At 46.6% G+C, this 28,000-nt stretch overlaps 1 protein-coding gene across 2 annotated transcripts; it reads left to right on the top strand.

Moving 5' to 3' along the window:
• The first annotated feature begins 210 nt into the window (after positions 1 to 210).
• FKBP6 (FKBP prolyl isomerase family member 6 (inactive)) lies at positions 211 to 26,290 on the top strand. 2 transcript variants are annotated; one of them, XM_045872079.2, is made up of 9 exons: positions 211 to 420; positions 514 to 631; positions 1,055 to 1,144; positions 2,112 to 2,314; positions 3,542 to 3,661; positions 8,928 to 9,122; positions 9,226 to 9,335; positions 10,895 to 10,987; positions 25,840 to 26,290. In XM_045872079.2, exons 1-8 carry the CDS (start codon positions 364 to 366, stop codon positions 10,983 to 10,985), a joined length of 984 nt encoding a protein of 327 aa, XP_045728035.1. In that variant the 5' UTR covers positions 211 to 363; the 3' UTR covers positions 10,986 to 10,987; positions 25,840 to 26,290. The 2 variants fall into 2 exon arrangements, with proteins under 2 accessions (XP_045728035.1, XP_064446453.1); XM_064590383.1 differs by lacking the exon at positions 3,542 to 3,661 and having other exon boundaries at positions 211 to 631; positions 25,840 to 26,289.
• The last annotated feature ends 1,710 nt before the right edge of the window (positions 26,291 to 28,000 follow it).

Raw genomic sequence — 28,000 nt, 5'->3', positions numbered from 1 at the left:
GGCCCCGCCACAAACCCCACGGCGCTGCGTGTGCCAACGCCGCATCTCCCATCATGCCCCGCGCCCCCACCCCGCTGGGGCGTCCCCGTCACGTGGCCCGTCCAGCTCTGCGCTTCCCCGTCACGTGCCCCATCACGCGCCGTGAGTCCCCGCCACGTGCTCAGGCGCGCCGCCCTAGGGCGCAGGGCGGTTGGTGGCGGTTGGCGGCGGTTGGCACGAAGCGATCGGCGCCTCCTCGCGGCCCCTGAGCCGAGCGCCGCGGTGGGGAGCGCGCGGCTGGGTATAAAGGGGTGGCTGGGCCACCGCCAGGGGGAGGGCGAGGGGGTTGAGGGCTCGCGTAGCCGCCGGGTAGGCAACGTGACGATGGGGGGCAGCACGCGGAACCCAAGAGTCCTGCAGGGGGACAACGCTTCCGGCCAGGTGAGAGTCTGTGCGCCGCGGAGTCACGGACGTGGGGTGCCGGGGTCGGCGTGCCAGCCGGGGGCTCTGAGGTCTTGTGTCTCTCCCCGCAAGTCTCCGTACCAGAGGTTGAGTCGAAGGATGCTGGACATTTCCGGGGACCGGGGCGTGCTGAAGGACGTCATCCGAGAGGGTGCTGGAGAGCTGGTGACCCCGGATGCTTCCGTGCTAGGTACCATCTGCCTCCCAGCTGGCGAGGCAAAAGTACCAGTGCCCAAGCCTGTTCTGCACCTTAACCTTGGGAGGTGGGGAGGGAAGGTTATGTTTTAAAAAAAGGTAGAACTCGCTTGTTTTGTTAACACTTCGCGTTCTTAAGGGAAACGAGGGAACCCATCTCCCCTTTGCATGAGGCCGCTACGAACAAGGGACATTGAGGCTCACCAGCCAAACTCCTGAAACAGCCAAAGGGCAGGCGTCCAAACATTGAGCGAAGATTTTTCCTATCACTCTGGGTGGGAGATGGTTTGAACGCATCGAATTCCATCGTGTTTTTTTGTTGTTTTTTGTTTTTTGTTTTGTAACAGTGAGATGGAGGTGTGCACATTCTTGGTATTATTTTCCTTGTACCGTTTTGTTTGTTTGTTTTCTGTCCTAGTGAAATATTCTGGATATCTGGAGCATATGGATAAGCCTTTTGATTCTAATTGCTTTAGGAAAACGCCCCGGCTGATGAAACTTGGAGAGGGTAAGTTGACATGAGCAGCCAGAAAAGCAGGGATTTTTTTGTGGAAACGCTTCAGAGCAGGGAGTCTTTGAGTTGGTTTTTCTGAGGCTGGGTTTTGCTAAACCAGCCCTGTTCGCCTACACATTTCCCATTGAGGCATAGATACTCGGGAGAGAGTTTACCTGGCAAGGTTACCTTTGCATCCTGAGAATTATGGGGCATGTTCATTTGTTAACAACGTTTATCGGGGGCTTAATATCCATAACGCATGGTGAAAACAGAAGATGTGCTCAGATGATTAGAACATCTCAGCTAGAGTAAGGAGATTGAGCACATTCACTGAATTGGATGAGGTCCTGGGAGGTGTAAGTAGTGTTATGGGAGTGCTTAATGAAGGCACAATTGATTCCAGCCGGGAAGATCAGGAAAGGCTTTATGGAGGAGGGGGCATTTAAAATGAGCCTTGAAGTTTGAGTAAGATTTCAGTGAGGATAGAAGCTGGGCCTGGGGTGAGGAAGCAGGAACTTCCTTGCAGGAAGAAGGAACTGTATGAACAGGGGTAGAGAAGCCAGGTTGCTGCAGAGCCCACAGAAGTTGGAGTTTGGGAGACGCCTGGGCGGCTCAGTTGGTTAAGCGACTGCCTGCGGCTCAGGTCATGATCCTGGAGTCCCGGGATCGAGTCCCGCATCGGGCTCCCTGCTCGGCAGGGAGTCTGCTTCTCCCTCTGACCCTCCCCCTTCTCATGTGTTCTCTCTCTCTCTCTCATTCTCGCTCTCTCAAATAAATAAAATCTTTAAAAAAAAAAAAGTTGGAGTTTGGGAATGGTGGTGGTGGTGGTATTGGGAAACAGACTGAAAAGTGAGTTGGGACCGTAGTGCAGAAGGCTTGGAGTATGATGTGGAAAGATTTGGACTTCAAGGGGGAAGAAATTGATGACATTGGATCAGGATGCTGGGCAAACTTCAAATTCTTCGTGTTCTTCTTCCAGATATTACACTCTGGGGCATGGAGTTGGGCCTTCTGAGCATGAGGAGAGGAGAGCTGGCCAGGTTTCTGTTCAAACCAACCTATGCCTATGGAACGCTGGGCTGCCCTCCTTTGATCCCCCCAAATACCACTGTCCTGTTTGAGATCGAGCTGCTTGACTTCCTGGACTCCGCTGAGTCAGACAAGTTTTGTGCTCTTTCAGCTGTAAGTTCTGGAGCATAGATGTCCATACTTAAAAGAGAGAATGGGTTTGTGTTTTTGGTAATTACCTTTCTCTGATGGTGATCCTCTGCCCCCCATTCCACCCTGGGGCTCCTGTGTGGTGGTGGCGGGGGGGGGTTCCCTTATTTCCTGGTGCATATCCATCTTAGTAATGACTCCTGTGTGTGGGCAGATGAACTAGGCTGAGGTCCAACCTTGGGTTTGTTCTGAACCAGCAGTTTGAGGTGATTTTTAGTCACCCTTTGCCTAGTTCTCCCTGCAAGACCATGAGCATTTGCTTCTCAACATTAAATTTGGTTTCTAGCAAGCATTGGTAGTGGTCGACTAGGGCGAACATATACTTTATTGTCCAACCTAAAATGCTTGAGAGCAAAGGAGATTATTAATTGGCTGAGATCCCAGGACATCAGGTGTAGACTGGGAAAGTCCCAGGCCCATGGGGGCACATGGCCTCTGTCCCCATAACTTTAAACATTCCCTTGCCTTGTAGCCTTTCACTTAACCCATCACACAGAACTAGGGCTTGTTATCTCTTCAGCAGCCATACACACTCTCACTCATGCTGTCCCACACGAACTGTGTGTGTGGCCTTAGATGTCCACCTAGGTTTATATCTGGATATGATGTCTCCCCCATTAAACTGCCATCGCCTCAAGTGAGGGCCCTTACCTTTTTCTCACCTTTCCACAAAACAGAGGTTCTTGCAAATCCCTGAGGCGCACCTGTGGGGTACTGATTGAGAATCTCTAGGCAGGGATAAGGCCAGGACATTGTGTTTGAAGAGAGGCTCTGTGGGTGATTGACATGTACCCAGGGTACAACTTTGTGGCCAGGAAGACCAGTAGGGTCCCGGGCAGACGAAGACCTGTTAAATGCTTGTTGGATAAATGGTTGTTGTGAGACCTGCTTTCCATGCTTGGCAAGTTCCATCAGTTTCTAATTCTTCAGGGAGCATCTCTGGAAGGACCAAAGGAGTAGACCACTTTTTGGCTCTAGTGTATAAAATGGGACTAGTAATACCTTTAGCTTTTGCTGGGAGCCACAGAGATGACCTCTGCAGGGTCACCAAGCCCAGAGCTTGGCACACACACAGCCACTAAACGAAAGTGCACGATGTGAAGGAGAAAAACTAACATCTATAACAGCACTTGCATCGTGGTGTTGTGGCTTTCAGTTTCCTTGCTGGGTGTCCTTGTCTTTGGTCCTCAGGAGCAACAAGATGAGTTTCCACTTCAGAAGGTCCTAAAAGTGGCAGCTACTGAACGGGAGTTTGGCAACTACCTTTTCCGCCAAAATCGTTTCTATGATGCCAAAGTGAGATATAAGAGGGTAAGGATGCTTTAGAAGTACGAATTTAGACCCTGAAAACATTCTTTTTTTTTTTTTGAAAGTTCTTTTTTTTTATTCTTATGTTAATCCCCATACATTACATCATTAGTTTTAGATGAAGTGTTCCATGATTCATTGTTTGTGCATAACACCCAGTGCTCCATGCAGAATGTGCCCTCCTCAATACCCACCACCAGGCTAACCCATCCTCCCACCCCCCTCCCCTCTAGAACCCTCAGTTTGTTTTTCAGAGTCCATCGTCTCTCATGGTTCGTCTACCCCTCCGATTTCCCCCGCTTCATTCTTTTTTTTTTTGAAAGTTCTTATATGTCCCTATTCTTCACGTGCAGTCCTTAAGAAAAATCTCATTGAGAAAATCTTCCTGCCGGGGATAATGACCAGGCGAGGGGACATGGGATTTGTGTTTGTGTTCTGTGTTTGTGTCTGGATGTGGTTACATGGGTGTGTTCAGATTGTGAAAGTTTGTTGAACTGTTCACTTGTTTTTGTAATTACCTGTATGTGTGTGTGTGTGTATTTCAGTAAAAAGTCTTTAAAAGTTCTCATTCCAGGGGTGCCTGGGTGGCTCAGTCATTAAGCATCTGCCTTCGGCTCAGGTCATGATCCCAGGGTCCTGGGATTGAGCCCCGCATCAGGCTCCCTGCTCAGTGGGAAGCCTGCTTCTCCCTCTCCCACTCCCCCTGCTTGTGCTCTCTCTCTCACTGTATCTCTCTCTGTCAAATAAATAAATAAAATCTTTAAAAAAAATAAATCAGTTGGTCCTCTACCAACTGATTTTCCATCCCATTTGCCATCTTCATTTCCTGTCTGACAGTGGAGATTTTTCTAGCTATAAGGTGACTCCATTCTCACCAGGCTTCTCATTGTGGTTTGGCTCCTTGCATAGATTATGCTGACAGGAATTCACTGTTTTTGCTTTGTGACTCATTCAACAAATATGAGCATTTTCTGTATGCCAAACTCTGCCCTAGGTTCTAGAGGCAAACAGGACAGTTTAGAGTCTAGGAGCATTCTGACTTTGTCTCATTTGTAAAGGGAGCCTCATTCATTCAGGATTTGCATTCAGCTGCAAGCAACAGAATCTTGAAAAATTGTACTTTAAACCAGATTTAGGGGCACCTGGGTGGCTCAGTTGGTTAAGCATCCCCACTCTTGATTTCAGCTCAGGTCATGATCTCAGGGTCATGAGATCGAGCCCTGCGTCAGGCTGCATGGGGTGTGGAGCCTGCTTAAGATTCTCTTCCTCCGTCCCTCCCCCGCTCTCAAGCTCATGTTCTAAAATTAATTATTTAATGAAAATAAACCATAATTGAAATTTTTTTTCAAATGAGCAGGGAGGCAGTCCAACGCTGGTACGTCAGTTCTATGAAGCCGTAAAGGAATCCAGATTCCCTCTTTCTGCTCCACTACCCTTAAACATATCCTTTTTTACCCCAAGATGGTCCTGTAGCATCACATGGTCACCCAGGCAGGAAGAAGGGAGGGGAGAGGAGTCTGGTGTATTTATGTTAAGAGCTTTCCAGAAGTACCCCCTCAGCCAGTGACTTCCTTTTCTATATCACTGGCCAGACCTATATTCAGTGGACCCCAGTAACTGTGTAGGAATCTGGGAACTGTAGTTTAATTTGTATACCACTGCTGTGAATGAACTCAAGGCTCTGCTAGAGGAGGGGGGAGATAGGATTTGGGGTAGGTGGCTCATGGTATTTACGACGTTTCGTTTCTATGCATATGCTCAAGAGACAGGAGAGTGCATGATGAGTGTGTTGTCCTTCGGAATGCTGACGGAATCAAGGTCCTAAACATGAAGGGTACAGGCTTGGGCTCACGGTCGGCTCAAATCACAGATAACTATCAATGTTGTAAGGTTTCTTGAGACAGAGCCTGCTCACACGGGGGAAAAGAATTTTCCAATGAAGAAAGATCAGTTCAGTCCTTCCATCGTTAGTCTCATTTCCCAGGCCCTCTTTAAGTTTGCAGCTTTTTCTGGCATTGTGAGTTGGTACTTGACATGCTTTAGTTGCTGTTTTTAATATCTTCTACTTCTCGTTCTGGAAGGTGGATCTTTAGTTCTCACTAGTGTTTTCCCTCTGCTCTCTGGTGTTCTGGTTCAGAGTTCTTGTCCTGGGCTGCCCTGTGATTCTGTTTGTGGACTTCCTGTTGCTTTTTTCCACTTATCCCTTGTGTTGATAGAGTAAGTATATCCGTGCATTTCTAAAAATATTCTTGTACTTACCACATGCTTAACAGTTGGCATAACAGAGTATAGAATTCTAGCATGCAGTCACTATTCGTCAGATTTGAAGAATACTGTTTGATTCTAGCTTTTACAGTTGCTGTGAGGAAGCCTGATGTCTTTTAGGTTCCTGTTCTTTTCTATGTGACCTTTTCTCTTTTTTCTCTGTAAAGACTTAAGGATCTTTTTTCCTTTGGTGTTAATAAATTTTACAGTGGGGGTTGTGTGTGTTTAAAAATTTGTTGTATTAAGCCCCGGGTGTATCACTTCATTCAGGAAACTTGTCTTCTGGGAAACTTTCTTGAGCTATTTCTTTGGTAATTTGCCCTTGTCTCTGTCTTCTCTTTTTGGGGACTCTTTGTTAATTGTTAGGCCTCCTGGATTGAGCTTCTGCTTTCCTTTTTTTTACTCTCGATGTCCATCTTGTTGTCCTCTCTTACTCAGCCCCACTTGTTGGCCAGTTCCGATCGCTGGTTCTGTCCGTTCCTGCGGCTCTGCACTGGAGGGCCAGCCCCTCGGACGTGGGCCTCCGTTCTCCGGTCATGACTCTGCCATCTGTTCTGACATCTTGGGTTTGCTATCGATCCTTTCATTCTTTGTTCTCGTGGGATTGTGCTTTTCTAAATTCACATTTTAAAGTGTACAGGTGAGTGGTTTTTCATGTATTTGTAAGGTTGTGCATCTATCAACACTAATTCCAGATCATTTCATCACCTCAAAAAAAAAACCCTGTACCTGTTGGCAGTTATATTCCATTCCCCCAACACACCCTGGTAGCCCCTGTTTTACTTTGTTTCTGTGGGTTTGCCTATTCCTGGACATTTTATGTAAACAGAATCATCAAACGTGTGATGCTTTGCGCCTGGCTTCTTTCAGTTGGCAAAATATTCTCAAGGTTCATCCATGTTGTAATGTGTATTCATACTCCATTCTGTCTTAAAATTTTTTATTTTTTAATAACACTAGTGAGAACACTAGTGAGAACTAAATTTGTCTTTTCAGTTATTTTCAGCTATACCATCCAGTGGCATTTAAATGCATTCAGTGTTATGCAGCCATCATCACTACCCATTTCTGGAACTTTTTCCTCATCCCAAACATTGTTTAGTCATTAAACAGTAACTGCCAGTTCTCCCTGCTCCTCCAGCCCCAGTTATCTTCATTCTACTTCATGCCTCTAGGAATTTGTCTGTCTGCCATGGGTACTCCTATGAATGGAATCCTACAGTATTGTCCTTTTGTGATTGGCTTCTTTCACTTAGCATGAGGTTTTCAAGGTTCATCCGTGTTGTAGCATATACCAAACTTCATTCATTTTAAGGCTGAGCAGTATATTGTGTGGATCCTACTGTGTTTTGTTCATCAGTTGGTCGACATTTGGATTGCTTCCTCTTTTTGGCTACTGTGAATAATGTTGCTTTTTACATTGGTGTACAAGGTCTTGTGTAGACCCAGATTTTCATTTTTCTTGGGTTTGTACCTAGGAGTGCAAGTGCTGGGTCATGTAGTAACTCCCATGTTTAACTTTTTGAAATACTGCCAAACCGTTTTCCATAGTGGCCGCAACACTTTACTTTCCCACCAACAGTACGAGGGTTCCAATTACTCCACATCATCACCAACACTTATTTTCCATCTTTCGAATTATAGCCATCCTAGTGGGTATGAAGCAGTATCTTGTTAAGTTTGATTTGCATTTCCCAATAACTAATGTGTTGATTGGCTATTTGTATGTCATCTTTGGAGAAATGTCAGTTCATATTCTTTACCCATTTTTAATTGGGTTTTCTGTCTTTTTATTCTTATAAAAGTTCTTTATATTGTCTGGATACTAGATTTTTTTAAAAATATGATTTACAAATACTTTCTCCCATTCTGCGGGTTTTGTTTTTACATTCTTTTTCTTTTCAGGAATGTATGAATGTCTTTTTATTTAAAGATACAGAATTATCTGTAGGTATGGACCATTAATTGTGTTATCAGCTTAAACCAGTAAGTAATGGCTATAGTGATTTTTCTTCAGTCATTTTCTTGATAATGTCCTTTGAAACACGGAAGTTTTTACTTTTGAAGTCCAGTTTATTCTTTTGGTGATGTGTGCTTTTCACGTAATATCTAAGAAACCATTGTCTAATTCAAAGTCATGAAGATTTACACGTCAAGGTTTCTTCTGAGAGTCTTACAGTTTAGCTTCTACGTTTAGGTCTATGATCCATTTTGTTAACTTGTGTTTGTAGCTTGAAGTGGGAATCCAACCTCACTCTTTTGCGTGTTGACGTCCAGTTGTCACAGCACCTTTTTTTGAAAAGACTACTTTTTTCCTGTTGAATGGGGCTGGTTCCCTTGTTGAAAAATCAGTTGACTACAGAAGTATGGGTTCATTTCTGGACTCTCAGTCTGCATTGTTAATTCTATTCTATTGATCTATGTGTGTCCTTATGCTATTACCACACTGGCTTTGCTGCTGTAGCTTTGTCATAAGCTTTGAAATTTGGAAGTGTGAGTCTTCCATTTTCTCTTTGTAAATACTGTTTTGGCTCCTTGGCATCCCTTGAATTTGCATGTGAATCTTCAGGTCAGCTTGACCATTTCTGCAAAAAAGGCTATTGAAATTTTGGTAGTGGTTGCTTTGAATCTGTAGATCAATTGGGGAATATTGCCTTAACTATATTAAGTCCTTTGAGCCATGAATATGGGATGTGTTTCTATTTATTTATATCTTCTTTAATGTCTTCAACAGTATTTTGTAGTTTTCAATATTCAATTCTTACACTTTAAATTTATTGTGACTTCTCTTCATGCTGTTGTAAATGGAGTGGTTTTCTTCATTTTTGGATTGTTTATTGCTGGAGTATAGACCTACAACTACCTCTCATATATTGATATTATGTCCTGCAACTTGTTGAGCTCATTTTTTTTTAACCTCTAATTTTTTTTTTTTTTGATTCTTCAGGCTTTCAATAGTAAGATTATGTGCTTCCTCTTGACTACCTGTTTTCCATCTCCACAGGCCTTGTTGCTTCTCCACCGACGATCAGCACCCCCTGAAGAGCAGCATCTGGTGGCAGCAGCCAAGCTTCTTCTTCTCCTTAACCTGTCCTTTACGTACCTGAAGCTGGAGCGACCTACCACAGCCTTGCGCTATGGAGAACAAGCTCTGATCATCGACCGGAAGAATGCTAAGGCCCTCTTCCGGTGTGGACAGGTGTGTTGGAGGCCAGGGACTTGAGAACGAATGCCCAGGAAAAGATAGTGAAAAAATGCTGTCTTTCCTAACCAAGTGTGTTTTTAAAACTAACCTTTGACAGGCCTGTCTACTCATGACTGAGTATCAGAAGGCCCGAAATTTTCTAGTCCGAGCCCAGCAGGAACAGCCCTTCAATCATGACATCAATAATGAGCTGAAGAAACTGGCCAGGTGAGACCTGTTTGCAGGAGTACAAACCAAAGAAAGAGGCGAGTGCCATGGCTGGGGTTCTGGTGTCTCCACCTGGGTAAAGGACTGTTTGGGAATGTTGCCCAGCATGTGTTGGGAGGCAGCGCCCCCTAGAGCTGACTTTGTGAAGTGCTAAACCAACAGCTTCCTCCAGACTACAAGTCTGTTCCCCACTTCCTACCCCCAAAGTAAGCACCTTAAAACAGGTGGGCCAGTGTAATTTTTAAAAAGGGCCTTGTTCTTCAGCTACTCCTCCCTACTTGCCATCAATTGAAAACCAGTGTTCTTAACAGATGGCAGAAAGTTGTCTTACAGATCCTGTTTGGTCTGCAATGCATCTTTCAGGTCTGACTCCTATGCATAGGGTGACTTTCTTGTTACCCAAGTAAAATCTGTACCAGTGTTTCAGTAATACAACATTTTGTGATTATAGACGTCGTTTTCAAAGTTTTCTACAATGACTATATTGGCATATAAATAGTCTGTAATTCCAACACCTCATAATCTATCCACTGTCTTTTTAGGTGGTTTGTTTTGTTTTGTTTTGTTTTTGTTCTTCTGTATTGCTCCTGTTGACATTAAACATTTACTCTAGATTGCTAGTTAAAGCTTTTGATGTTAAAAAAGTCTGAGGTGTGTGCACCTCTTATACTTAGATCCATTTGTTATATTTCAGGCCTTCTAGGACTGTCCAGCAATTTCCTTTTTTTTTTTTTCCTGAAATGATTTTTATTTTATTTTATTTCATTTTTATTTTTATTTAAAGATTTTATTTATTTATTCATGAGAGACAGAGAGAAAGAGAGAGAGAGGCAGAGGGAGAAGCAGGCTCCCAAGGAGCAGGGAGCCCGATGCGGGACTCGATCCCAGGACCCTGGGATCATGACCTGAGCCGAAGGCAGACGCTTAACCATCTGAGCCACCCAGGCGCCCGAAATGATTTTTATTTTAAAACTACCTTATTTTTAAGTAATCTCTATACCCAGTGTGGGGCTCAAACTTACAACCCCAGGATCAGAGTTGCATGCTCTACCAACTGAGCCAGCCAGGCATCCCCCTTTTCTGGTTTTTAAAAGTATCCTGTCAGTCCCACCTAGGGTACCAAAAATAATTTTTAAGAGAAGTATCCTGTCAGGATACTTATAAGTTAAATGTAGAAATTTTGGAATCTGACCATTCTTTAGCAAAGAAATCTGAAGATAATTTAGAAGCCACGGAGTATGAGGCCACTTGGCAAGACGCTCAGCCTGGCAGCCCTTATAAAGTGGCTCCCAGCCTTTAAGGCTGCAGTCTTTTCAGGTTGTGGGCTTTCTGTCCAAGGGCTTCTTGAACAGCCTCTGAGGTAGAGGTTTACTGTTACGGTCCCCTCTGAGGGGAGTTTCCTGGCTCCCCTACCTCCAGCATGGCTTCTCCATCCCCTCCTAATTCACTTCAGGACCTGCTGAATTTTCAGTATTTCTGGACCTGAGTGTGGTATTCCAACCACCAGATGTCACCTCCTGCAAAGACAGACTTTAACTAGTGTATGTTTCTGTCTCCAGCTATTACAGGGACTACACAGATAAAGAGAAAGAGATGTGTCACCGAATGTTCGCTCCTTATGATAACGGCTCTACAGTAGGAGAAAATTGAAGGTAATCAAAGGGCTGAAGCATAATAGGCTTCAGGATTTTGTCCAACACATGGAAGGTTGGTTGTTCTCCTCAGTCCACTATTGAATAGTGGCTGTCTACAATTGAGCATAGATGGGAGGAGTCGAAAGTTCCTTGTGGAGTGCACATACCACGGGCCTTCTCGTGAAGAAGATCAGGGAGAAGATTGCAAAGTGCACCCAGAACTGAGGTTAAATTGATAGGTTTGGGAGGTTATTAAGCTTTAAAATTAAAAACTTCTCCGTTTTATGTTAACCTCTCCCTCACGGGAGCTTGGAACATGAAGCTGTGAGTATAGTCATTAATGTGGTGGTTTATCTGGGCTTTGAAATGAAGAGGAATGCCTTTCTTAATCTGTTTTTCCTGAAAGCCTCCAACATCACTTTACAATGAACACATTGTTAACGAAGACAAAATCCAGATGTTGAGGGGCAGGGATGGGCCAGGACTCTTAGGTTCTGCTTACTGTTAGTCCAAGAGATTGGAAGGTGTTAGAACCACCGGGGATCAGAACCTAGCCTTCCAGCTGCAACAGACGCCCTGTGGTCTAGCAGCCATAGGGTTAAGGTTTCCCCGGGAGTTCATGAGCGGACTCTCTAGTCTGGTTTACTATTACTTAAGAAAATTAATGGAAACAAAATCACCTGCCTTCAACACCTGCTTAGCTGGGTAGATAACTCTGCTCTCTTGGGAGAAGTTAAACAAGGAGCAACAAGAAAACAGCTGCCGAATGGGCTCATGGTAATAAATCTCCCCTTTGTTGCTACCTACATCTCTCTACAAAAGAGGTTGGAGAGAAGGCGGCAGTGAAAAGGCCTATTCATCCCAGACATTTTCACAAGTGATCTAAAAACTGCTGTTCTCAGCCCTGTCAAAAACAACCGGTCGGTATCAGAAGTTAACGTTGCCTTTATCATGGACTCTGACCCTGTGACCCTGGCCTTCAGGTCTTTCGGGGACATTGGAGTATTTGTAGGTCTTCTGAACGGAGACGTGAGCCAGAGGACTTCTCCTGTTTGGCAGCTGTTGATGTGCAGCAGGAAGGGAGGTTTGCTGGCTTCTTACCAGACATTTTGGACTGTCATCTGGCATGTCCTGCCATTTAGCAAAGACCCAGTTCTTCCACAGTCCATCCTGGAAACAGATCTGGGAAAATCCAGCAGGGCAGCTACTTCTTGTCGTCTCTACTCTCCCCTCCTCCTGCCCTTTCTCTGTCTCCAAGGCATTTTGGACCTGATGAGTTTTTAGATGGTTTCCCAGATATTCCTATGTCTTGGGTGTTTTGTCAAATTACCAATGACTGTGTTTCGGTCTAAAATAGCCATTATTATTCTACTCCCACTGCTGTTGAGATTGTAACATATTTTGGCTTCTGGGTCTTTGGTGTTCTTTCTGCTACGCTCTTTTTCTGTTGTACTTGTGACTAGTCAGTTACTTAAAATGTCCAAGTTTTCAGATTCTTTTTTGACAACCTAGTTTTGACAAAATTTGTTATTTTCCAAGATGTTAAATCCTAGTGATCTGTCTTCATCTTGTTTTCCAAGATGTTGAGCCTTCTGGTAGAATGAGTGTTCTCTCAATTATGTTCTCGAAGCTCCTGGTCATAACAGACTACATTTTGTGAGATCAGAGACCACGTCTTTTTTTTGTCTTTGTATTTTCTAGCATCTGAAACCATGCCCAGCACATGACGGGCACTCAGTAAATGTTGGTTGGATCAAGTGTAAAATAGCTGAAATGCTAGACCAGCCTCTTTGAAACCATATCCTCCAGGCTGGCTCTCATATTGGCTGTCAGGACACTCGTCCTTGCCAGTGACAGAAACCTGTCTTCAGCTAGCATCAGCTAAAAAAGAGATTTGCTGAAGGGATTTGGGGAGCTCGCAGAATCAGTTATTGAACAGCCAGGCCTTGGGCAGGTGGAGACCTGCAGCTCTGAAGGCCTCGAGGACCTCATCCCATCTCTGCTGCATGCTCTCCCACCGTAAAGCGTGAACAGGGGTCCCTTCCACAGCCTTTCTATTTGAGAGCGAACTCTTCCCTACCCCATACCTCCCTCTTCTTCCTGTACCAGCCAGGGCTCCAGTTTGAAAAATCCCAAAGCAGGACTTTGGCCTGTTTGGGTGTATAGAGACCCATGAGTGGCACCCCTTCCTAGCACCACAGAGCAGGGACGTGGGGAGCAATGACGAGTAAGAAGGCCGCTTGTCCCAGAGAGCAAGGGGAGGAAGAGGGGGAAAACTCTGCTGAGCCCAGCCTCAAAGAAGGGCAGCACTGGGCACAGGTGTGAGCGGTGGGGAGAAGACCAGGAATTCAGAGCTGAGGTCCGTTGTGGATCACCCAGCATTTCAGTCTTCTTTGGAGTGTGGGCTGTGCTCTGTAGGTTTCAGAGGAGGGGAAAGATGTGATCTTTCCAGCTCATGCTAAGCAGGTTCTGAAGGGGGGCAGGGGAAGGGCACATTGGAAGGGCAGGTGGCAGGTATTGGAGAGGCAATGACAGCCTGGAGTTAAACACACGAGCAGGAATGGAAAGGAGGCAGGAGCATGAAGCCTCCCATCTGGAAAGGCTGAGAGGGAGCTTTCTGTCAGTAGGATTCTAGTACCAAGTGGGAATTTGGCTGGAGGAGGAAGAGGACCATAATGCCAAAGGCTCTACAGGATGACCTGTGGGCAGTGGAAGAAGGGACTAAAGCTGTTCTGGAGAAGAGAAGCTTTAAGGGGGCAGTGGGGGGACAGAATTGGAAGTTCAGAGGTGATCCTGGTACACACCAGGAGTGATGGGGAAAGCTTCCTGGAGAAGGCAGAACTTGAGCGAGTTTACAAGGTTAACTCGTAGGTTTGGATAGACCGAGGAGACTCCCCGACCCGCCATCTTACCTAGGCATGGTTTTAATGTACTTGGCTTTCGGTTTGTCTTACTTTTTTTCTAGATTGTTTTGGTAGCATTACTTACTGTTTATTCATTTTTTTCATAGTTTAATTTTGATCAAACTATTTATTAAACATATTCAATGTGTCAGGTACTCTTAACATGTTTTACGTGGATAAATTCAATATTTCTAGAACATAGGTGTCCTCTCCGTTTTATAAACGATGAGTTCGACGTGAAGAGGCTAACCTGCCACAGTTACGTAGCTAGTAAGTGAAAGAGCCAGAGTCAAATCTGGAGCCACACATTGGAAAAAAAAAATACTAAAGCATTTACCAAAGGAAACCGATTTTAACTTCTGTTTCTCCTGGGGATTGTTCCACGTAACTAGATATTCCGTATTCTACGTAGCTAAATGTTATGTTTATACTGCGATTTCTTGATTTTTTTTTTTTGGTCAGTTTTGGACTTTTATCGGTTGACTTCTTGTGATATGATACAATACCATTTCTTTCCTCCTTTATAGTTAGGTCACTGTTCTCAGCCCCTGTTAGATTATTGTAATGAAAATATTACAGTGATGTTTCTGATTTCATAAGCTAAAGACAGTATTTTCTCTGCTCCACTTTATGATGAGACTGTTACTAACTGAAAAGCCAATGCTGTGTTGTTGTTGTTTTTTTAAGATTTTATTTATTTATTTGACAGAGAGAGACACAGCGAGAGAGGGAACACAAGCAGGGGGAGTGGGAGAGGGAGAAGCAGGCTTCCCGCCAAGCAGGGAGCCCAATGCGGGGCTCGATCCCAGGACCCCAAGATCATGACCTGAGCCAAAGGCAGGACGTTTAACGAATGAGCCACCGAGGCGCCCCTTTTAAGAGCTTTTGTTTTTCCTACAATTTCAAACTGCGTTTGTTTTTGTTTCTTGAACTGTTTGCTTTTATCCTTACCTCTTCAAAAACTGTGTGGTACCATTTAGTCAATGACTCTCCTTTCTTCTCAGGGTTCTTTCTCTTAGAAATGTCCTGTTTTATATAACAGTCTATACAGAGTGTCCCATAGGCTGATGCATAGCTGCCATTCTGGGATTTTGTTTTTCTCCTGGGTCGAATCCACTGTCTACTGGATCTCTTTTCTTGGTTTACTTCCTTCTTCTGATATTCTCAAGTAACATCCAAAAACTGGATATAGAAGAGATAAATTTTTCACCTCCTTATATGTCCAACTCACACTTGATTACAGACACATAGCTGGGTATAGATTTTAGAGTGAAAAGAACCCCCTCCCCACTTACAGCCTATCCCCCAGTTGAAAGCTCCCTTCCTCATTAGAAACTCTCCCCCTTTTAGGACTTGCCCCCCAGTTAGTTCTGTCCCCCTGCCCAGACCCCATTTAAAAGATCTCTGCTCTCACACTGTGCCTCCCTCTACACCTAGCCCTCACAGCTCTCCCCTCAGACCTCACCCCACCCCCAAATGGCTCTCCTGTCTGTACTCCTCTCCCTTCTCAGAGCTCCTCCTCAGCAACTCCAGATGTTGGTAAAAGTATCTCTCTTTATTTTTACCTTCTCTAAAATTTCACAGTAGTGTGTCCAGGTACCCCCAGAAGCTCAAGTCCTTTATATAGGCACCTTAATTCTAGAGGTTCAGGTTCTTGAGAGCTAAGCAATTCCAGATTTCTTTAATGAAATTTTCCTCCCTTTTTCCCCCCCCCTCTTCTCTTGTTCTAGGACTCCTGTTCGTTGGATGTTGGACCTTCTGCAGGGATTCTTTATGTCCTTTATGTCTCTTTTAAGTTTTCTCTCCTCCTCCCTCACCCTCCAGGGAAACATACCACATCTTCCATCTCTTTCTTGTTGGCTTTTTTCATTTCAGCAGTCAAATATTGAAACCACAAGATCTTTCCCAATTTCCCTTTTTCATAGTATCCCACGTTCCCCCTACACACACACTTTTGTATTATGAAAAATCTCAAACTTCGACAAGTAGAATAATGATTCTCCCGTGTATTCAGCCATTAGGTTTAACAGTTACCAACATAAAGCCAATGTTTCCATCTCTGACCCCACACATTTCCTCCCTACCCCTAGCACTGTCAGGTTAATTGGAAGTGGATCCCAGTAATGCTATCATTTCATCCACAGGATTTCCCATTTCCCTATGTATCTCTAGAAGCTAAGGACCATTCTTGTACATTGTCTCTTGTTCTCTGAAATGTTTATTTTTCTGCCTGTTTGCTTTGACCTTTCTCTTTCCCATATTGCAGACTTTCCACAAATAGTTGGTGTTTTCTTGGTTGCCTATTCACATTTAAAAATGTAGCAGTTGAGGGGCGCCTGGGTGGCTCAGTCATTAAGCGTCTGCCTTCAGCTCAGGTCATGATGCCAGGGTTCTGGGATCAAGCCCCGCATCGGGCTCCCTGCTCCGCAGGAAGCCTGCTTCTCCCTCTCCCACTCCCCCTGCTTGTGTTCCCTCTCTTGCTGTGTCTCTCTTTGCCAAATAAATAAATAAAATCTTTTTTAAAAAATGTAGCAGTTGAAAAATTGGTCAGGAGTTCTTATACACGGGCAGGGTATCCACTCCTCCTTCTTAAGGCTGAGCAGGTGGGAACCAATCAAAATGTTTCAGGATCCTCTGCACTGGGTACCAACTCTTATAGTGGCTTCCCCAGTTTTTCCCCAGGTGGATTTTCCCCCCCTGAAATAGTGGATACAAGTGCTATGTCATCTTAATCTGTATATCCCCAATTTCTAGTGAGGTTGAGCAGCTTTTTGTGTGTTTATTGGCCATCTATATTCTTTATGCGAACTGCCTGTTGACCTCCTTTGCCTACTCTTCTCTTGGGTCTTTTTAAGTATTGATTTGTAAGAACCCTTTTTCATGTGAAGGATGTTAATTAAATGTTTTGTAAGTTCAAATCTCTTCTTCCAGCTGTTTTGAGTATGTATATAGTTACACAGGTCACTGTTTCTGTATGGTTTTTGGAATTCCTATTATGCTTATGTTTGACCTGTGGGAGTAAGCCAAGGTCTGTAGTGAGTGAACAGGAGTGCTCGGGGTGAAGGGTTTTCAACAGTTCTTCCTAGAGTCTGAGCATTATTCCAGGTCTGCAACGCTTCACACTATTCACAAGCCCATTAATCTTCGCAACATTTCTGAGGGAGAAATTATTGTTTCCACTTTGCAGATTTGGGAAGGAATGAAGCTCAGAGAATTAGACCCTTCCTGTGGAGGTCTTTATGCTTATGTATGAACAACTGTGACCATTTTCATTGGATTTGAAATTTAAACCCCAGATGAAATCTGAAGCTTTAAGTATATTCAGCAGCTTTTTTCAGTTGGAGTGTTACCACTGGGTGCCCCTGGATTTTTCTCCCTCTCTTAGGTATTTAGGAGTTTCTCCCTTTTTCTCAGCTTTCCATACTTAAGCTGAAGCCTTTGAGCTGTAGAATTAAGAGGACTGAGCCATGTTGCATGAGCAGCCTCAGGAAGAGTATTTTTTTTTTTTAAGATTTTATTTATGTGAGAGAGAGAGAAACAGCATGAGAAGGGGAGAGGGTCAGAGGGAGAAGCAGACTCCCCGCTGAGCAGGAAGCCCGATGTGGGGCTCGATCCCAGGACTCCGGGATCATGACCTGAGCCGAAGGCAGTCGCTTAACCAACTGAGCCACCCAGGCGCCCAGGAAAAGAGTATCTTAACAGATTTTTTTTTAAATGTTGTCTCAGGGAACCTGGGTGGCTCAGTCAGTTAAGCGACCAACTCTTGATTTCAGCTCAGGTCATGATCTCCACGGGTCAAGAGATCAAGCCCCACGTTGGGCTCTGCACCCAGCATGGAGTCTGCTTGTCCCTCTCCCTCTGCTCCTTCCCCCCCCCCTCCCATGCACATGTTCTCTCTCTCAAATAAATTAAAAAGAAATAAATAAAAATAAGAAATGTTTTCTGGGAAGCCAGAGAAGTTCCTCGGAGGCTCAGGTGGGAATAAAGGCCACGCTGCAGAGAGTACATTCTTAGTAGCTGAAATTCTGAGATTTAATCCTGGTTCAGAGAGTCGGCCGGAAGTGAGCACTAAAGCAGCAGGCCCCACAGAACTTGATGCCAACGCTGAAGCTAGAGGTGTCCTCTGGGGTCAGGGGTTCCCTTGTTCCAAAATAGCCTTCCTGTGTCCGGGCTGGACTGGTCATTTGCCAGGAAAACCCTGGGAGGCAATCATTGTTTCCCCACAGCATGTGACTGGATCTAGATGGGGAATTTATTTGAATCCCCGCTCTTCCCAAAGAGATTAAGAAGAAATTCTCAAATCTACTCTTAAGTCTATAAAGACATTTCATGTCTCCAGTAAGATTTGTCTGAGTCCTAAACAAATAATAAGGTATTTTTGTAATTTTATATATCATTAATTCGTCAGATTTTCTTTCTCTGAATCTTCACTTTTTTTTTTCTCTTCAAAATGTAGTTGTATTTTCTCAAGGGTAACTGGGCCGGGCAGGCATTCTCTTGTTGTCAGATGAGGACCATGTCGTTTTTCAGGCAAACTGTTAGACACGGTCCCTTGATCTTTTGAAGATCTGTGAAATGCCTTTTCTCCCAGCTCAGGAGGGATCCTTGAAGTCCTCCCTTTGTTGTGTGACTATAAATAGCTCCACTGAGGTTGGCACCTTTTCATTGTGCCCCTTCCTGGGAAAACATTTCCCCTGGCAGGGTTTTTGGCCCCTTCACCTCTCTTCACATCCTCTCTTGGCAGCTGTAATGGGCCCCAGACCTGCTTCCTCCTAAGGTTTCCTTCAGTGGATTCTGTGTTTGTTGTGGTAAGGAATCAGTGAGGGCGACTTAATTAAATTTCAGGAGATAACTAGGTTCCTTTTTCTAATTTTCAAAATCTGCAATTATGGAAGTGCCCTTTACCATTCATCACGGGCTTGAGAAACGGGAAATGTGGCTCCTCTATCTTCACTCCGTTACTGTGACCCTGGCCAAGTCCATTAATCCCTCTGGGCTTCCGTTGCATCATTAAATACAAACCTGGTTTTGAAATGAAGGTGGCAGTTGGGTGGCACTTTTTACCTCTTTGACCATATACCCTGCTGCCTTCACCATGGCACTGTGGCACCCGAGGGCCATGAGCTCTGACAGTGGTCATTGGAGGACGTGCAGCAGGGCTGTGTGGTGGGTCCTGGCCACCCCCACTGGGGGGAGGGCCCGGCAGTGCTCTCTGGATCAGTTTAAGCCTAGAAAGCCTGGGCTTGGGGGACCACTCAGAGAGCTTGACAGCATTCCCCAGCAGGTAGGGAAGATCACTGAATAGCCCCCGATGCATGCCAGCAGTGAGAAGTGGAGGGATGTAGCCGAGGGGAGGGCCAGGTTGCTGAGCCGGACGACCGCCAGGCAGAGGCCAACCCTGGACAGCATAGTAAGGGTCCGTGTGGAGCCAGAGAACCAGGGCCAGGGTGGGGAGCGGCAGATGAAGGAGGGCCCAGCAGTGAGGGTCCACTTTGAACAGTTGCGTGGCAGGAGCAGGAGAGACGCATTGGAGGAGGACCTTACAGGCCAGAACATCACATCAGAGTATGAATGGGCTAGGGCTCCTTCTCACATTCTTCTCTTCAGTTGAATCACTCGAGATACCCAGACTAGGTTCTTCCAATTGGCTGAGTAATGTGTTTTAAGAAAGAACCAGTTAAGAGAACAGCTTCAGAGAGGGGCTATGAATTTTCACCTTTATGGACAGTGTTTGTGCATTTTCTGGGATTTTGAAGAGGGATCTGCAGCTCTCGTCAATTTTTTCAAAGACCCACTGTTGCCGACGTTCCTCATAGATGCCGCTCAAGGCTGACGGTCGGTCGTTCACTCTGGTTCCCTGTCATGGCCCTAGAGGGAAGTGCTCTGGACGGCGCTGGGAGACAGGGCGGGGCTGGCACCAGACTCCGTGGGAACCCTGCTCACCCTGCCCGGCTGGCCCCAGGGCTTTGTACTCGGGTCTCCAGCATCAACATTCTGGGCTCTGCAGCCTCCGGCTCAGGCTTCCAGGATTACATCACTTCTTGGGCTTCTCTGTTACACTTTCACACTCTTCTTTGATTACTGCTCGCTATTATGTGCAATTATTGTAGACACCGATCATATCCTTGCTGGAGTTCCGATTTCACATTGGCTGCCTTTTCTCCAGGCCTGGGTATGTCCTCTTCGGAAGCCACTTGTTTAGTATTCATATATTCAGCGGGAGTCTGCCTGTTGGAACTTGGTCTGTGTTCCCTGCCTAAGTCTGGCTGCTTTTGTCTTTGTAGGTCTCCAGGCTTATCTTTCCTTGAGCCGTGGAGACATGATGACCTTTTTCTCTGACTGCACCTCAGTGTGCTACGAGAATTGGATTTGCAAAATGTGAACTTTTCCATTTTGATACCTTTTCTTTTATGCTAAAGTGTTACTTCTTATTGGTTCCAATTTGAAAATTCAACTAACTGAATCTCCTAAAATGATCCTTTGGTTATCTGATCCTTTGGTTATCTCTACCATCAGCGTTCCTGGGAACATCTTTGTGCTGAGTGAATATTGATCACAGGATTTATGTGTCAAGTCATTTCATGGAACACAGACTAGATTGAAACATTTTTTTCTTTTTTCAGTTGATTATTATTAAGCTTTTCCTTGAGATTTTCAAACCTAAAGGTAGAAAAGGCCGGCATGCCGATCTGCCCATGTATGCATTACCTGTCTGACAATTATCAGCATTCTGCACTTCAGTGCTTTCTACCCACCCCACCCCCACAACTTTTTGTCAGTATTTAAATTATAAAATGCTATATGCTTACAGTTTAAAAAAAAGAGGGGGTGAAGTATAAAGCTCCCAGTCCCCAAGCCCACTCTCCAGAGGTAACCACTGTTGAGGTTTTATGTGCATCCTTCCTGCAGGGTTTATTGTGAATATTTGAGAATGTGGGTGTATATGCAATCTTCCCCACAAATAGAATCCTATATTTTGTACCATACTGTGTTCAAATACATTTTGGGGGCACCTGACTGGCTCAATCAGAAGAGCATGTGACTCTTGACCTTGGGGTCCATGAGTTCAAGCTGCACATTGGACATAGAGATTGCTTAAAGTACATAAATAAAATTTAAATACATTTTGGGTGATCTCTAAGTTAACACTCAAAGAACTACCACCTCATTTTTAAAAAACGATGAGTTAGGGGCGCTTGGGTGGCTCAGTCAGTTAAGGGTCTGCCTTCAGCTCAGGTCATGGTCTCAGGGTCCTGGGATCAAGTCCTGCACCAGGCTCCTTGCTCAGTGGGGAGCCTGCTTCTCCCTCTCCCTCAGCCCCTCCCCCTGCTTGTGCGCGTGTGCTCTCTCTCTCTCTCTGACAAATAAAATCTTAAAAAAAAACGAGTAGCATTCCATCTTAGGAGGGTATTACAGTATTCTTTTTCCCATGAAAAAGAGCACAAGTAGTGGGGAAGGGGCAGAGGCAGAAGGAGAAGCAGACTCCCAGCTGAGCAGGGAGGGGAGCCTGATGTGGGGCTCGATCCCAGGACCCCAGGATCATGACCTAGGCCAAAGCAGATGCTTAACCCACTGAGCCACCCAGGTGCCCGGTTTTACAATATTATTAACAGTAGCAGGAGGCCTTGTAGTTACTGTCCCCACACCTGAGCTTTCTGTGACACTTAACTAAATGTATCCTTGAGTTGCGATCTGTATTTCTTCAACTGAACTAGGTATTGCTAAATTGATCTCTTCAGTGGCTATAGCAATTATGTCCCCTCTGGTAGCATCTGAGAGATTCTGTCCCATAGCTTTGCTGTCATTTCTGTTGTTAGTTTAATCTTTGCCAGTTTGGTGCATCTGAGAGGGGATCTCATTAGAATTAGCATGTCCCTGGTCAAGCAACTTTACAGTCAGGTGTCCTTTCTATAAATATTGCCTGTTTCTGTGTAACCAAACACGTTTGTGAATTTTTTAGTTTTTTGATAGTTCTGTCACATTAGTTGGTCAGTTGCTTTCCTGATGTTCTAGGTATATGATCATCATATCCAAATATTTCTACCAGTTGCATTTCTTATTTTACTCAGAGCCCATCAAAACATGTGGGCTAGTGCTTCCAGAAGTGTTGAAAATGAAGACAGCCCTGAGCACCCGCATCTTTCCTGGCTGTGATGGGACTGCCACTCTCCACTCGTAGGCATGATGTGAACTTCGGGCTGAGACAGTCGTCTTTTCATCATGTTAAGGAAAGGTTTTTATTAAAAGCTTCTATCAGGAGTGATTGGTAGCAGACGGCTTCCTGTCACAAAGATAAGCTTTTTTTTTTTTTACCCTTTGACCTGCTGTTAATGTTTTTATAATACTGAATCTTTGATGTGGCAGGGATAGAAATATTGTGCATTTTTAATTGGTTGCTTTGGGAGAGCAGAAGAGGTACACAAAAGAACAGTTCCTTCCCTAAGAAAGCACATCTCTAGGACATTGTTTAATGAAAGACCTTGAAACTTAGTAGAAGAGTTTGAAGTAAAAGGAGACCAAATTTGCTCCTCCTCCCAGGTTAATAGGCAGCTTGATGCCTGAGAGGGTGGAGTGTGGGGGACTTTTGGACTTGGGAAGGAAGCAAAAGGAGAGCCCGAAAGCCCCATTGAAGGGGGTGCGGACAAGCCTAAGCATAACCTTGTGGATGGGGGGGGCTCCCCAGCTGGGTGTGCTAAGGCGGCCAGCTTTGCCCAGGCTCCAGGCGCTGATGCTCCCATTTCTGTGGACTAGAGTGCAGAAGTGCCGCTACCTGTGGGAGGGGCCCCGTCGTGCCTTTCTGATGTTTGAATTTGTGTAGGGAAGCTTCTCCTCATTTGCTTATTGTCTATTTACATTTCTCCATAACTAGCAAGAAATGTCTGTGTCCTTCTAGTATTTAAAAAAAAAAGATTATTGGGGCGCCTGGGTGGCTCAGATGGCTAAGCGTCTGCCTTCGGCTCAGGTCATGATCCCAGAGTCCTGGGATCGAGCCCCGCATCGGGCTCCTGGCTCAGCGGGGAGCCTGCTTCTCCTTCTCCCTCTCTCTCTGCTCATGCTCTCTCTCTCTGTGTGTCTCAAATGAATAAATAAAGTCTTAAAAAAAAAACACACACACACAAAAAAAGATTATTTATTTGAGAGAGAGAGCAGGAGAGGGAGAAACAGGCTCTCCACTGAGCAGGGAGCCCCATGTGGGGCTCGACCCCAGGACCCTGGAATCATGACCTGATCCAAAGGCAGACACCTAACCAGCTGAGCCACCCAGGCGCCCTTAGATCTTTATTTTTTTTTTAAAGATTTTATTTATTTATTTGACAGAGAGCGAGAGAGGGAACACAAGCAGGGGGAGTGGGAGAGGGAGAAGCAGGCTTCCCGCCGAGCAGGGAGCCCGATGCGGGGCTTGATCCCAGGACCCTGGGATCGTGACCTGAGCCGAAGGCAGATGCTTAATAGCTGAGCCACCCAGGCGCCCCTAGATCTGTATTTTTTATTCAAATGCCTGAATAGTTGAACCAGAGCACCTGGCTGCCTTGGTCAGTAGAGCGTGCCACTCTTGATCTCAGGGTTGTGGGTTCGAGCCCCATTGGGGTGCAGAGATGATTATTTTTTCAAGATTTTATTTTTAAATAATTATACCAAAATTTCTGTTTATGGACTTAAAATACCATATATGATACCTGAAGCAAAGGGTTCACATCTATACAGGGTAAATTAACTCCTTCACTTTAACAATAGAATGACTCTTGTTTGTGTGACAAACAGGTAGCATTAGTGGTGGAATGACTTAATCATGCTCCATGATGCTCCGGTGAGTCTCCCTCTCCCGTTACTGACTCTGGGGCTTGAGCTCGGTCTTGATTCACCGGTAGGTTCTGAGCCTGAACATTGCAAATCCTGCTGGGCCTCAAGCTGGACAGCAGTTGCCAGTGATCAGAAGCAATGTCAAATTGGTTTTGGCACCAGGGCTGGCCATTTCTCGGGGTGATTGCATCAGAGATCCTGCCAATAATCAGGAGATTACTGCCAGCGTGTTGTTTCTCCAGGACTTTGCTTGGGGTTGGACAGGCAGGTGCTTTTGATGATTCCGCCGTCATGCATCCTGTGTGGTCATACCCCCATCCTCTCCTTGTCCGGTCGCCCAGCAGAGTACAGCAAATGCTTCCCACGTCAGTGGCTGTGGGCAGGGGATCTCACTCTAGTCAGGCAGGTGAGTGGACTGTTGACTGGAGCCCACACGTGGCCCGTCCAGTGCGATGGCCTTAGAATGGTTGCACTTACATGGCAGCTTGGGTTCGTGGAGGAATAAATGGGACGTGAGGTGCTGCCCAACGGAGAGTGAAGATGCCAGTCTCCAAAGGCCTGGACCAGGAACCTGGCACCACCTCGCAGCGGCCACCTCGGGGTGCTGGGCAGAGTAGCCCGAGAGCCCAGCTTAGAGGGGACTGCTCTCCCCACTGCTCTTCTTATGCCCCTGCAGTCTCTTCCCCGCAAAGCAGCCAGACTCACCTTTCTTTTCTTAAAAAGTTGTTTCTCTGCTCAGAACTCCCAGTGGTGCACCTGAAAGTCCTGCCCGAGGGCTCCGTGGCCCCAGTGACTTGGCGCCTGGTGCCAGTCCAGTGTCGCGGTCTTTCTTCCCCTTGCTCACTCCATCCCAGCCATGCCGTGTCTCGGACTCCCGGCCTTTGCATCCGTGTTCCTGTAGCCTGGAAAGCCCTTCTCCTGGCTGTTCACAGAGCTCCGTCTGCGTAAATGTCCCCTGAGAGAGGTCTTCGCGTTACTTCATGTCGAAGAGCACCGTGCATCATTCTGCATCCCCGTAGCCTGCTTGTTTTTTTATAGCACTTAGATTTGTGTGTTTATTCATCTCTTTATCCCACTAAAAACGAGTTCCATAAGAGCGGTGCCTTTGAGATTTGTAAGTTGAATTTTATAGGTGCCATATTTTTCTGTAGTTTCTGACGAAGGCCAGCCAACAAAGGCTTCACGAGCCGAGTGCCGTAGTCCTTACAGGCACAGAAAGCACTCCACGTAGATTTAGGCGAGAAGCCACATCAACTACTTGAGGAGGGGGCGTTGGCCTTCCCCCTTCCCCCTCCCGCCTTGGATTGTAGCCACCGGCTGCTACAGCTGCCCCCCGGGGGCGGGGGGGTGCGCAGGCAAGGTCCCCTCCCCTGAGACCGCCGCTGCGCGTGAAGGAAGAAGTGTCCATGCTCGCACCTCTGTTCCAGCAGCGCTGGGAAAGCCGCCAGCCCACTCGTGCGACGGCACCTGCGTGAGGCTCGAAGCGCGGGTTCGGGACAGAGGGACACAGAGCGGAGGCGGTGGCCCCCAGGACTTGAACGGTGGAGCTCTGTCTCTCCGCACCAGTGTGCGTGTCGTCTGTCCGGCAGCGTGACGCCGCTTGTGCCCGGAGCTGCCCGGAACAGGTTCCCCCGGGCTCCTGGTTTGGTTGCATCCCGAGCAGCTCGTGCTGCCCCAGTTTGTGCGGCAGGTGCTGGTGGTTGCCGGTTGAAAAGCAGCTACCGCAAGCATTCGGCTGTTTGGGGGGGGGGGTTCACATCTTTAAATGGCTAAGGAAGTGTCACTCCTTGGGGAACAGTCGAGAAATTGCAATGAATAAAGCTCTGCCTGCGTTCAAAAATTAGTCTTTTCTTTTGGGGCCTCATCTGAAAAATGAAGTTGAGCTGGATGATCTTAGGGTCCTTTCTGTTCTGATCTTTGGAGACTGTCCTGTGTTTTTGATCTGAACTTTCAGAGCCACCACGTTAATCAGCTACCGTCTCCCAGAACCCATCCAGTAGGGGCCGCTGTCCCCCGGTCCTGCCCAGTGCGGTCACCGCAGACCCAGGGCCGGCTTTGGCTCTCGGACGCGTGGCCGTGGCCACACGTGGCACCTCCAGATTGTGATTGCTCTGCGTCGGGCAGCTGAGTCCTGTTGCGTTTCTAACTGCTGTGTTTGATTCCTAGATTCTTCAACTAAACTACAGACGAGAGTGGCCGGGCTGCTGGAGTTCTCCATCACTGGGGCTAGGGGGGCTTTCTAGAAAGAACTCCCCAGCACACACTGTGTTGTAGGGACGCGCTTAGAAGTCGGGGCTGGAATTCCACAGCCCCGGTCATTGCCTCATCTCTGACTGACGCGGCTCAAATGTGTTTTCACAGGTGCTATTTTGTTTCACGTTTTCATACACAGAGTCGGGGAAAGTGTAGCTACTGACAAGTAGAAAAATGCTATTTTTTTAAAAGGCAGTTTCTTGTTTTTCTTAAATGGAATTAGTCCTTGGCTTTTCTCCCAGTCCTAGCCCCCCTTCCGGCTGTTAATGTCCCTGGGTAAATACAAATAGAGATTACTTTGTGTATTTTATAGGGTTTTCTGTTTTAGAGAATTATGTTACATATGTTTTTGTTCTAAATAAATAAAACCTTTCTCTGTCCTTGCAAGATCCAGTATAAATTGTGTGAATTCAACTAAACTTGTGAAGTCAGTAGGTGGGGTGGAGGGACAGCCATTCATGAAGACCGGTTGGATCAGCAAGAGCCAGAGCAATTCTTTCTGATGTACCCAATAAGGAAATGCCTGAGCATTCAGATGGGGCTCCCTCGCCCGCTCCCTTCTGTGGGGAGCTGCTGCTCTGGGATGAATCCTGGAGAAACCTGGGAGCCACCAGTCCTTGGGCACTTGGTTCCCCCCTGGCCTGGCCTTCCTGGCTCCCTGCAGTGCTGAGGCGGGGGTGCCCCCTTCTGGGCTCTGGCCCTGACCCCTGCAGTCTCCCCACAGCTTTGTTTCATCCTCTGTAAGTGCACCCAGTCCTACAGCACCCACACTGCCCTTAGGTCCTTTTACCAGTCCTGCATCCTCCCTCTGCAGCCTCCCTGACCCTCATCTTCCATCCTGACCACCCTTCTTCAAGGGAGTTGTCTACACTGGCTTTCTCCACTCGCCGCCGGTTACTCTCCAGCCCACTGCCTTCCCACCATCTCACCCTGACTTGCTACGCAGTCAAATCCAGTGGGTGGTTCCCTCTTTATCTCGTCCCTCAATTTCCCAGCTGGAAGCTCTTGATTTTCTCCCAACCCTGGGCAGCCCTTTGTTTTCACTCTTCTCATTACCACCATCCCTCCCTTCCAAAAAACAGAGCATTTCAAGTGAGTTCCCACGATCAGCCACTCACAAGTGACCCAACCAGACCACAGGTCTTGTCTTGCTCAAGGGTTGAGCACGTTCCCTGACCCAAGAGGCACCTGGTCTGTGCTCCCACCTTCTGGCGCCTCCCTTCCTAACAGGATCAGCTGAAAGAGGTGCTGCCTCTGTTCCTGGGGAAGCAGGGTGCTGAGAGGCCCCCTGGGTGACTCCTGTCTCCCCCCCCCCCCCCCCGGGGCTTCCTTCAACCCGGGGACTGGAGTGGTAGCCTTAGAAGCATGATTTTCTCTAGAGGCCATGAACACCTTGCTGATGGTTCCCAGATCTGCTCCAGGCCTCATGATTTTTTTTTTTTTAAGATTTTATTTATCTAGGGGCGCCTGGGTGGCTCAGTTGGTTAAGCGACTGCCTTCAGCTCAGGTCATGATCCTGGAGTCCCAGGATCGAGTCCCACATCGGGCTCCCTGCTCAGCGGGGAGTCTGCTTCTCCCTCTGACCCTCCTCCCTCTCATGCTATCATTCTCTTTCTCTCAATAAATAAATAAAAATCTTTTTTAAAAAAAGATTTATCTATTTGACACACAGCATGTAAGCGCACAAGCAGGGAAAGCGGCAGGCAGAGGGAGAGAGAGAGGCAGACCCTCTGCTGAGTGGGGAGCCCCATGTGGGGCTCCGCCACGGCCCGAGCCAAAGGCAGATGCCCAATTGACTGAGCCACCCAGGTGTCTCAGGCCTCATGATCTTGACCTGGGATCACCTGGGGTCAGACCTCCCTCAGTCCCTCCAGGTTCAGGAGGGCCCAGACCAAAACCACCACCTTTCCCCACACGTACACCCCACCCAGCCTGCTCTGCCATGCCCTGTCTCCACAGCCAGCAAGGGCATCCACCCAACTGCCCTTTCGTCCTTGGCCTCTGGTGTGACCACAAAGCCCCGCTGTCTTAAGTGTCTCTCTGTCTTCACTCCTTAGCCCTCACCGACCTCCTC

The sequence above is a fragment of the Mirounga angustirostris genome, unplaced genomic scaffold (assembly GCF_029215605.1).
Source record: "Mirounga angustirostris isolate CCGP_5_RB_7025 unplaced genomic scaffold, mMirAng1.0.hap1 SCAF_5, whole genome shotgun sequence".
NCBI lineage: Eukaryota > Metazoa > Chordata > Mammalia > Carnivora > Phocidae > Mirounga > Mirounga angustirostris.
Note: the sequence above shows the minus strand (reverse complement) of the source record. Positions and strands in the feature narration are given on the sequence as shown.